General features: G+C 32.4%; 1 protein-coding gene across 1 annotated transcript; it reads left to right on the top strand.

Moving 5' to 3' along the window:
* The first annotated feature begins 1,043 nt into the window (after positions 1-1,043).
* On the top strand, positions 1,044-7,332 carry LOC133462519 (enhancer of rudimentary homolog). Its single transcript, XM_061743799.1, has 4 exons — positions 1,044-1,146; positions 4,033-4,120; positions 5,947-6,067; positions 7,191-7,332. Exons 1-4 carry the CDS (start codon positions 1,144-1,146, stop codon positions 7,294-7,296), a joined length of 318 nt encoding a protein of 105 aa, XP_061599783.1. The 5' UTR covers positions 1,044-1,143; the 3' UTR covers positions 7,297-7,332.
* Positions 7,333-12,420: the final 5,088 nt, after the last annotated feature.

Here is a 12,420-nt window from a genome sequence, read left to right on the forward strand (position 1 = left end):
AATGATATCTATCCTTCTCAGGAATTCCTTAGATTAAGATTTAATTTTGAAAGTAATGTATGCTCATTTTGCAACTATGAAATTGAAACCACGGAACATATTTTCTCCCAAAGATTCTGGAACCAAGTGGAAGAATGGTTTAGACAAAATAATGTATCTGTTGAACTCAGATCACATGTAGATAACATTATTATTATATAATAAAATGTATAGAGTAGTGATGGAAAAGAGACAAGATCCTTTGCCGACTAACACAATCCTCATAATGGCCAAATTCTACACTCACAAATCGGAATTCATGAAAACCGCACCTATCTTTAATGCCTTTTATAACGAATTTAAGTTGTACTGTAAATCCCTCAAGTATATGAACTTCAAATCTGTGAACAAACTGCTGAATTACATTCAGTGTTCTAAATGAATAGATTCTGATTGAAATGATGTATAACCCAACCAGAAGGAAATTATAACTGCAACATTTATTTTATCATTTTCTTTTTAATTTAAGTTACATTTATTTATTTTATTTGTCATTATTTTGTTATAATAATTATGATATTTACAAAATGTATTTATTTAATTTAATTTAAGTTTTTTTGTTCCTTATTTTCTATTTCCTATTTCATTAATTTGTCCACTCAGTACAGGCAAAACAAAGGTGTGTTCAGGAACCAGCAGAACCACCGGAAATTTGACTTTTGACGTGATTTCCCCCCTTGTTATTTCTGGAAACATGACTAGTAAACGTTTAAAGAATAACTTCCTGTGTTAGTTATTGAGGATTATAGGTTATTGGGTAAGAAATGCCAATAACCTTATTGGATAAGAAATGTAATAAAGGTTTTCTAATTTTTGTGGCGGTTATTAAATATTTACATGACGTTCATGGGACCTTTCAAGGCACAAAAGGTTATGTCTCTTGCCAAAATATTTTTTTTTAATATATTTCATTTTATATTATACGTTTCTAATTCAATCTGATGTTGTTTTTTTTAAATAATAAAAATAAATAATTAAAGAAACCGGAATATTTAAAATACAGCTTTACTCTGAAAGAGCCAGTCAGGTGGTACTTCCGGTGTGAAAGCTGCAGAACCAGAGCCATAAACTCGCCTAAAACGACCCAAGAAAAACACCAAAACCATGGTTAGTACTGTCTTTCACACGCTTTACGTTTAGTTTTGTGAATGTTTATTTAAACCGTAAGCATAATGTCAGTTTTACGGTTTAATCTCCAGGAAAACGGAGCTAGCACATGCTAATCGCAGCCAGCGGAGCAAATGTAACAATATCTGATCAATAAACTACATTTAACCACATTTAATCAGCTTTGGGCAGCTGTTAATGTGTTAAAATCCCACTAATGTTCATTTTAAATTAATGTCGGCTCCGGGAGATAAAGGAGGAAGGTTTTAGATGAATCTGATGAAGGAGTCAGTTTAAATTAGTTAAAATTAACAATATTTATTTTATTTTTTTTCCCCAGTACATGAATGAACTTTTGGCCCCAAATATGAAACAATTTAGTTTAAAAAGGAATCATATTACTGATTAAAGCCAGTGCATGTAACAGTACCAGAATGAACCACATGGGTTTATGCAGACCACAAGTTTGGACACCCCCCTTCTCATTCAAACAAATGGGGAAACAAATGTCCATATATATGTGTATATGTATGTGTGTGTGTGTGTGTGTGTGTGTGTGTGTGTGTGTATGTGTATGTGTATGTGTATGTGTGTATATATATATATAACCAATACTCGAGTTGTAAAAAAAAAAATCAGGGGGATGGTGGATTTTATCATATGGGGACAGATAATTTGTGCTGATTACAAATAATATAATATATTACAAATAATAGCAGTGACCAAAACACCTGCAGCAATACTGCAGGAATGACATAGCAGCAGTTAAATGCAGCCTTCTGTAAGCTTTAAATATCCACTGGACTTACATCAAATACATCAAAACACAACAATAAAAAACACTTTTCTGAACTTATCAATATGACTCTGTCCTTCACAGGATAAGTAACATGGATCACTGCAAAAACTCACAATCTTAACAAGAATATTTGTCTTATTTCTAGTTAAAATGTCTCATTTTAAAACTGTTTCAAGTAGATTTTCACTTAAAATAAGTAGAAAAATCTGCCAGTGGAACAAGATTTTTTTGCTTGTAATGAGAAGATAAATCTTGTTCCACTGGCAGATTTTCTTATTTCAAGTGAAAATGTACTCTAAACAGGTGAAAATAGTCAATTAAGTTATTTTTCTGGTGTTATTTTTCTGGTGATGACTCTAAATGTTGAAATAGCAGTAAAACCACATTCATTGATGAAATGACATAAGGGATGGAAAGGAGGGATGGCAGTTTTACAGGGGGATGATTTGGACCGTTTTTATTTCAGGGGGGGATGATTTGGACAGTTTTTATTTCAGGGGGGGATGCCGTCCCACCTCATCTCCAGTACTGAATATATGAGAGAGAGAGATGACGACAGTAAGAACTAATATTAAAAGGAGATGTACATCAATTAAAGCTAGAGAAATATGGAATAGTTGTGACAACGACCTAAAAATGTGCAGTTCTATCTACAAGTTTAAGAAAATGTTTAAAGAAAATATTGTAAATAAATATAAAACACTATAAAGTATATTATCAAAAACATTCTAGAATGTGAAATGTCAATTTTATATTTTGTCTTATTTATATTTTGTCTTATTTATGCATTGTTTGTTTCCACGGATTAATGCTAGTGTTTCTGATTTAAGTTGATCACAAGATAAAAGGGTAGAAGCTTCAGCTACACCTTTTCGTCAAAAGCAATGTTTATTTTACTTTTTTCATTTTGTTTTGTAAAATAACTTGTACTTGTCGAAATAAAGACCATTCATTCATATATAAATATCCTATGTGCCAAACTTTACATCAACATTAAAAGCAGCAAGGCACAATTAAAGAGTAAATAAGGAATAAAATGATAAGAAAAGAGGTACAATAATAAAAAGTTGTTAGGCAGTAAGGGCAGTAGAGTAGAGTACAGCAGGTCAGTATTTAATTAAACAGTAATGTTTTTAGCCCTGATTTAAAGGAGCTTCATAGGAACTAACAGATCCAGCAGGATTCTGGTCCAGGACCATTCAGGTCTTTGTAGAACCAGCAGGAAGATTTTAAACTCTGGAAACCAGTGATTTCATGGCCGGGTTAATTGATTTCTTGTTAAGGCATGTAAAGATGCCGTTGCAATAATCCAACCTACTGAAAATGAATGCATGAATACGTTTTTCCATGTCTTGTTTAGACAGAATACCCTTAATTCTAGCAATGTTTTTCAGGTGGTAATAGGCAGATTTAGTGATAAACTTTGATTTTTATTGATTTTTATTTGTCTCAAACAAGCATAAAACAAACGGTATATATAATAATATTAGAAAAATAGCACATTACGATGAAGTGCAAGTTTGAGAAGGAGCTGAAGGAAACAAAGCTTATCTAGTTCAGCCCCCCCTTATATTGTCATATAGTATATAATACAATTATATATAAAATACAATTTTATATATATATATATATATATATATATATATATATATATATATATATATACACACACACACACATTCATACAAAATTCAATTCCATAAGAATATTCATAATCCATAAATCAATGCAATCTAAAAAATTCAGAACATTTAACTTTAATATGAATGAATATAAATAAAACCCACATTAAAAACATGCTAACTAAATAAAATCCTGTCTAAAAAATACCTGTCCAGTCCTTTGTAGCTGCCAAGAGTGTTTGTTTATACTTATTTTAAATTGTTTTGAGGTAATGAACATTTTCATGTCCTCATTTAGTTTGTTCCTCAATTTTACACCACGAACAGATACTTTTCAGAGTTGAATGGATGGTAAGCTGTTTAAACTTTAGTGATCCCAGCTCTAACTCTTGGCTCTGGCCAGCGAATGCTGATCAGATGAATGATTAATTAATTAATTGATCTGTTGTCTGGTTCTGGTTCCAGTCTCACACCATCCTGCTGGTCCAGCCCACCAAGAGGCCCGAGGGACGGACGTACGCCGACTACGAGTCGGTCAACGAGTGCATGGAGGGTAAGCTGCTCCCGGTTCTGGTCCCGGTTCTGGTCCCGGTTCTGGTCCCGGTTCTGCTCCCGGTTCTGTGCTCGTCTCTTTAGCCTGCTGGGAAAATCAGATTCATGTTGAACTTGTTTAAGTTGTTCAGCGATGGACGACGTTTGGCTCCGAGCAACTCGCCAAGCCTCGCTGCTGATTTAAGGTTCTGTTGTAAGATTCAGTAAAAACATGATCAATGTTTCTGCAGCTCAGATTCCTCCGTAGAGCCGGTGCTGGATTGATCGTTTTCTTTTAGGACGATGGTCCTTTTTCATAAATTAATCAGAAAATTGAAGAATTGTATAATGTTTTGAGTGAATAGTTTGATTCTTTTCCTTTTTTGACACCACAATATTATCATTAATAATATTATTATGATTATTATTATTTTTGTTATCATGCATGCACGCTTCCCAAAATATCACATAACCTTTCCTCAGTATCTAGAGAGATATGTTTTAATAGAAGCTGTAAACGTTGAAGAATCTGGTGGAGAAACTGAGACAGACTGATATAAAGTTAGTGTTCAGAGATCATATATAACATTTATAAAGTGAAACAAAACAGTCTGGTAAGTCATTCAATTGTAACTAAAACAGAAAACTAAACTCATATTTTAAATCATTCGTCTTCCACTAATCCACCAATAAAAAGTGGAGGAAGTAAGAGTTCTGTTCTCTGATTGGTTCATCGTTCCCAGCGATAGCGGACACCTGAAGTTAGTCTGAGGTTGGAACAACGTTGTATTCCAATTTTTGATTATTATTATGATACATATTTGAAAACTGTGTTTAATCTAAAAACCTGACGTCTAATTACAGTAAGGTAATGTGGACTAGATGTTATCTTACAATGTCAGACGTTACAACCCGTATCCAACCAGGGACCGACTTTAACATGTTTGAATGACAATCAATCAAGGAGCAGCTTCGTCAATACCAGAGTCACTAAAACATGTTGACAGATTTCTGAACTCAGTGACATAAAACTGGCTCTAGGTCAGTAAGAACAACAACATTCATAGATAAGGGGCCAGATTATAGGAGCAATGACGATTTTTAAGAAAAATTTAAGGATTTTAAGGCCTTATAGTGCAGAAAATATGGTATGTATGTGTGTATATATATATATATATATATATATATATATATATAATATAAATCTGGTGATCGATTCAAATGTCCAGATTCGATTCCGATTCTTAAGAGTCAGAATCGATTATCAAGATTTGATTTGATTCCGATATTGATTTGGGTTAGTGTTATTAAAACAGTTTTTTGAGCTGTTGCATGAATTATATGACTGTAGTTCTGCAACATATTAATACTAGTATTATATTGAGATTCAACAGCAAGTACTGGCAGCTAATGATGCTGTAAGGACCAATCAGCTCCCAGAATGCTGATAGAACTGCTTTCAGAAACATCGTGGGTCAGAATTACCAAACAGATCCAGGGAGGAAACAGAGACGGATGAAATCGGTTTTATTCCATTTCAATTTTTCTCCATTTTCGGTCTATTTCAGTTTTCTAATTTTTGAGAATTTGGTTTTTAGCATTTTAAGCAAATGTAACTCCAAGACAGTATATAAAATAATTAAATAGAAAATGTATGCAATTATAACTGAAAACTTTAATGTTAAAGCATATTTTTTGGGCATAAACAAAAAAAATACCAAAAGTTTTAATGATGAAAAAAAAAATCGATTTTTAGGAATTAATAAGAGAATCGATTTAGAATTTGTCTTTTCAACCGTCTGTATCAGTTTAAAAGTAAAGAGTCTAACATGTTGTTTCCTTTCTCAGGCGTCTGCAAAATGTACGAGGAGCATTTAAAGAGGATGAACCCCAACAGCCCGTCGATAACGTACGACATCAGCCAGCTGTTTGATTTCATCGACGACCTGGCCGACCTCAGCTGTTTGGTGTAAGTTTCACGTTAAAACGTCTCTCTGCTGCTGATATCCTGTAGAAGATAAACCTGGTCGTCCGTACTTGTTCACCTCACAAACACTGGTGAACTCGCTCCCATTCAGCCATTCCCCGGTACAGAATGTACCGGGACGATCTATAACGATCAATAACGCCTGTTTTCTGTTTCCGTGGTAACTAATTACGTGTTTGGTAAGCCCCGCCCCTCAAACACAGTTCCACAAGGACCACGACTCGGACATCTGTAGCTTTCAGCTCCACAGAAAAACACCGGAATCTCATCTGTTTTAGGGAGTTTGAGCCAAAACGATGGAGTTTATTTAATTTAATTTCCTAAATCAGAGCAGAACTAAAAGTTTAAGCCCTCGTTTCCACCGGTCGTGCGTTGCTATGAAAGTCAACTCCACCTTCTTCTTTCTCCTCAAGGATTTACTTTAAATCTAAACATTTTAAGATTTTTTTTTAAACAGTTTAAGAGATTATACAGTACAAATATAGGTTATATTAAGAGGAAATTAGTTGTCTGTGTTAGACTTTGGAGATAAAATAGATGTTTGAATAAAAGTATAATGAAGGATGTTTTAGAGAGAGTTTGTGAAATATGAGGCTTACAGACAAACTGAAACACAATTCTCCACGGTGGCCACTAGGGGGCGCCAGAGCGAGGCTCTGTGTGGACACGAGTGATCAGGACACAATCAGCAGACTGATAAAGTTCTTGAACACGCTGATGGAGAAGAAGCGAGGCCTCCGAGTTTTCATCATAAAAAATGATTCAAAACTACTCTTAAAAGTAAAAAATGTCCCCAAATTTACTCAAGTAAATGTAATGGAGTAAATGTAACTCGTTACTACCCACATCTGGTTTTTAGTAAATGTTTTGTTTGTTTGCCTCCAGCGTTTCTGTCACATCCAGAAACGGGTGGATGTGAACTTGTGTATTCATGCTTTAGTTGTTTTATTAATAATGTGGAGCGTCAGCGACGGAGAGCTCTGTCCGTTTGCAGCAGATCTCTTGATGCTTCCAGGTCTGACGGCAGAAAGATTAACGGCAGAAAGATTCCGTGTTTGTGGTTAAAGTGTCCAGGTGAATCTGACCTCAGGTGTTTCTGCTCCAGGTACCGCGCCGACACGCAGACGTACCAGCCGTACAACAAGGACTGGATCAAGGAGAAGATCTACGTGCTGCTCCGTCGCCAGGCCCAGCAGGCGGCCAAGTTGTGAGGAGGAGGAAGACGAAGAAGAAGACGAGGAGGAGGAGGAAGGCAGCAGTGGCGACAGACCTCTAACTTTTTTCAACGAGTTTTACATGTTTACTGTTCTTTTCAGCCAGACTTGTATTTTGTATTTTGATGTTTGACTTATTAATAAAGATTCTTGTTAAATAACTCATTTTTGTGCCTCCCTTTTATCCTTCCAAGTTTATTTCAGTCCATTTATCTTCCCTCACTTACATTACTTTCCCCAGTTTTGCCTTTTTTCTTATTTATCTATTTTTGTCTCAATAGACTAGAATAGAAAGCCTTTATTGTCATTATAATGGTACAATGAGATTAGGCAGCAGCTCCATAAAAGTGCACCCATGTAAAGACTAAAAAAAAAAAAAAACAGGAAATATAAATATATATACATTATGAAGTCTTTAAACAGTTGTCATATGTATAAATATACATAAATGCACCACAGTTAACTTGGTTTTGACCCTTAAACTGTCAGAACCGCCTTAATTATTTGAGCCATAAATTCAGTTTTTATTCCTTTATTATAGTAAACTTTACTTTACCTGATGTACATACCTGGAAAAAAATCAAGGGGTTCACATACTTTTTCTTTCCACTTGTGATCTTCCTCTGAAATTTGATGTTAATATTTATCCTAAACTAACATTACTGGGCAACTTAAATAAAAGTACAAGAATCTGCATCTTGAAATTTACTTTTTTTGTGATCAATTCTTTATTAATCTTATGGTAACAAGATGATCATAGTATACTGTCATAAATGGCATAGAGAATGGAAGCAGTACGGTCAGAGATTCTCTTATACTAAAAAAAAAAGATAGAAATAAAAATAAAACACAACAAAACAGAGAAACTACAGCAACAATAATAAAACAGACAAAAAAATGAAACAAACAGCAAAAACAAAACACAGCAGAAGATAATGCATGATACCCCAATCCTTCCCCCTATTTTGAAATTTACTTTTTGTTTTACTTTTTTTACTTTTAAGTCATTGCTCCCTTTGCTTTTCTTGAGTGTAAAAACTAAAGTTCTTCAAAATAATTTTCTTTAATTTATTGTCACAGCAGTTGGTGGTGATTGGATATTGATCACCCCCCAAAAAAATATGAAGTATTGGAATATATATATATATATATATATATATATATATATATATATATATATATATATATATATATATATAATTGGGTTTGGAACCTTTAGCCTTCAGAACTGCATTAATTCTTTGAGCCATAAATTCAGTTTATATTACTTTTTTTTTTTTTTTTTTTTTTTTTTATTAGTTTGCACACAATAAAATTAACACTTGCAATCAAAATAGTAAAACAAATGTGACAGGAGAGGTCAAAAAGCCAACAGGCTTATGCAACGGACCTCCCCTCAATTTAGGAAGTAAAACAGTAATTACAAAAAATCAAAAAACAAAAACAACAAGACGAAGACCATAAACAAAAACAAAGAAGGTTTGACTACATGGTTACAGATCATCAACACACACAAAAAAAAAAAAACAAACAAAAAAAAAAAACAACAAAAAAAACCAAAGAAAACTTGCCATTTTTTAAATGTGAATTAAATGAGATGATAAATTTCTTTTAAAAATCTCTAGAGAAGCAGAGCTTTTGATAATGTGAGATTTGGAGTTCCATATCTGCACACCGCGATATCTGAGGGAAAACTGGCCGTGTTTAGTTTTATAAAAAGGAAGATGAAAATGATTAACCTGTCTAGTTTTATATGAATGTATTTGAGAATTATAAGTGAAAAAATTACAAAACGATAGTGGTAAAGAAAAAGGCAAAAACATATGTTTGTATAAAAACACACATATCTGATGAATATTTATGTCAAATACTGAAAGAAGTTTGAGTTTTCTGAACAAAGGAGTAGAGGGTTCCGTAGAGTTAGAAAAAGTTGCCAGTCTTACAAATCGTTTTTGCATTAAATAAAGTTGACGAAGACTGGAAGGGTATGTATTTGCCCAAACAATATTACCATAAATCAAATAAGGATGAATCATAGAATAATACAGAGTTAATAAGCAAGAAATATTAACGAGATTCTGCAGTTTGCTGATGATTCCCAATGACTTCACAGTTTTATTATGAATGAAATTTATATGTTTTTTCCAATTCAATTTCTCATCAACCAAAATACCCAAAAATCGAGTATGTGAGACTTGGGAAATTTCATTTCCATTTACTGCTACTCTAATATAATCTTTAAGATATTTCCTACCCCTACCTGCAAATATGATAAAATTTGATTTTTTGATATTTAATGCAAGCTTGTTGAGTTGGAACCATTTTGAGATTATCATCATTTTTTTCATTTGTATTATTAATTAGAGTATGTAAATCAGTATGTGATAAAATCATATTGGTATCATCAGCAAATAAAATGGGAAAAGAAAATTTACAAACTGATGAAAAATCATTTATGTAAATAAGAAATAATAAGGGTCCTAAGATAGATCCTTGCGGAACACCGCATGATATCTGAGTTATATTTGAGGCACAACCATTTATAACTACATATTGTTCCCTCTCACTCATATAATTTGCAAACCATTTGAGTATATTTCCTTGGAAGCCATAATGTTTCATTTTAGCTAACAAAATGTCATAATTAACTGTGTCAAATGCTTTACTGAGATCTAAAAAAATACCAAGTGCAAATTTGTTGTCATTTATAGCTGTATGTACTTTGTCTGTGAGTTGCAATAATGCCATATAGGTGGAGTGACCTTTTCTAAATCCATACTGATGCTCGTATAGTATGTTGTGCTCATCTAGATGTTTTAAAATTCTATTATAAATTAATTTCTCCAAAATTTTAGAAAAACAAGGTAAGATAGACACAGGACGATAATTTGTAAAATTTCCTGAATCACCAGTTTTAAATAAAGGTGTAATTTTTGCTTTTTTAAAATCCTTTGGAACAATACCAGTTTCCATGGATAGACCTAAAACATGAGTGAGAGGTTCGAGTATGAAACTAGATATCTCTTTTACCAGTGAACTACTAATTTCATCATGGCCAGCAGAGGTGTTTTTTAAATTTTTTATGATATCCCTTACTTCATTTATTTGTGGTGGTTCAAATTGTAGCTTATCTGGATATTGTTGTTCTAAGAAATCCAAAGGACTACCCACAGTGTTATCAATCTTATTAGAAAGAGAAGCACCCACATTTGCAAAAAAAGTATTAAAACCACATGCGATTTCATATGGATCACTAATTAAAATATCTCCATTTTGAAACTGAGAAGCCAGACCTGATGATGTTTTCTTTCTTTTATTTAGTAATTGATTAATAACATTCCATGTTGATTTTATGTTATTTGTTGATTCCTTCAGTTTCTTTGAGAAATATGTTTTTTTTGTTGAACGTAAAATATTCACATATTTATTTTTATATGTTTTATATTCTTTTAAGTTTAGAGGGGTTGGATTCAAAATATATTTTTTGTAAAACTTATTCTTTTTCAAAGACATTTTTTTGAGATCTAAAGTAAACCAAGGCTTATGAAAATCATCATTCTTCTTTTTTCTTGTTTTTTTAAGTGGAAAACACTGATTAAATAAACTACCAAATAAATTCATGAAATTTGAATAGGCTAATTCAGTATTGTTCTCACAAAGAACATTTTCCCATGAGATATTTGCCATCTTAGATCTAAAATTGTCCTTATTGTTCTTATTATATACTCGATGATAATAGTTGATAGAAGAATTATTCATTGCATTATTTGTTTTAGTCATACTAAAGATAGGTAAATGATCAGAGATATCAGTATATAATATACCACTATTGTAATCCCAGTCAAAGAAATTTGTAAAAATATTATCAATAAGGGTTGCAGATGTGTCAGAAATTCTAGTTGCCATATGAATTAAAGGATAAAAATAATTGGAATACATAGTGTTTAGAAATTCTGCAGTTTGTGGATGATTCTCTTTCTTAAACAAATTTATATTAAAATCACCTATAAGATAACAAACTTTATCCTCTTTGGATATAAGTTCAAGAAGGTTCAAAAGCCATTGATTGAAGAGATCAATATCTGTATTGGGTGGTCTGTAAATACCTCCAACAATTACATTTCTTCCCCCAAATAAACGGCATGAAATAATTTCAACAAAAACAGACATTCCACTCCAGTCTATTATTACTTCAATAATAGACTTTACTTTACTTGATGTACCTGAAAAAAATCAAGGGACATACGGTACCATACTTTTTCTTTCCACTTCTTGTGATCATCCTCTGATACTTTATCCAATATTTGATGTTAATATTTATCCTAAACTAACATTACTGGGCCACTTTAATACAATTAACTGCATGTTTTCTTTAATTTGTTGTTGCCACAGCACTTTATTATAGTAAACTTTACCTGATGTACCTAAAAAATTCAAGGGGTTCACATACTTTTTCTTTCCACTTCTTGTGATTCTCTGATACTTGATCCGATATTTGATAATATTTATCCCAAACTAACATATGGGCAACTTTAATACTAGTAGGAGTCTATCTTTTGAAATGCACTTTTGTTTTGTTTTACTTAATCACTGCTCCCTTTGCTTTTCTTGAGCGTATAAACTAAATAAGTTCTTCAAAACAGTTTTCTTTAATTTATTATTGCCACAGCACTTTATTATAGTAAACTTATCCTGATGTACCTGGAAAAAAAAATCAAGGGGTTCATACCTTTCCCTTCCACTTCTTGTGATCATCCTCTGATACTTTATCCGATATTTGATCATATTTATCCCAAACTAACATTACTGGGCAACTTTAATAAAAGTAGAAGAAGTCTGTATCTTTTGAAATTCATTTTTGTTTTGTTTTGCATCTTTTACTTCTTCTTTACTTCTTTTACTTCTTCCTCAAATCGCATCTCAAAACTCACTTCTTCAGAACAGCTTTTGATTTGTTTCTCATCTTTTATCTCTTATCTTTTTTAATTTTCTTGATCTCGATGTTTTATCTTTGTGTCTGAAGCGTCTTTGATATTTTTAAAAGCGCTCTATAAATAAAATTGATTATTATTTATTTTAATCATTGCTCATTTTGCTTTTCTTGAGCGTAAACTAAAGTTC

Source organism: Cololabis saira, chromosome 16 (assembly GCF_033807715.1).
Source record: "Cololabis saira isolate AMF1-May2022 chromosome 16, fColSai1.1, whole genome shotgun sequence".
NCBI lineage: Eukaryota > Metazoa > Chordata > Actinopteri > Beloniformes > Belonidae > Cololabis > Cololabis saira.

Excerpts from the sequence above, each read along its gene's own strand:
- LOC133462519 (XM_061743799.1), top strand. Across the intron at positions 4,121-5,946 it reads GGTCAACGAGTGCATGGAGG|GCGTCTGCAAAATGTACGAG; the intron begins GTAAGCTGCTCC and ends TTCCTTTCTCAG. Across the intron at positions 6,068-7,190 it reads GCCGACCTCAGCTGTTTGGT|GTACCGCGCCGACACGCAGA; the intron begins GTAAGTTTCACG and ends TTTCTGCTCCAG.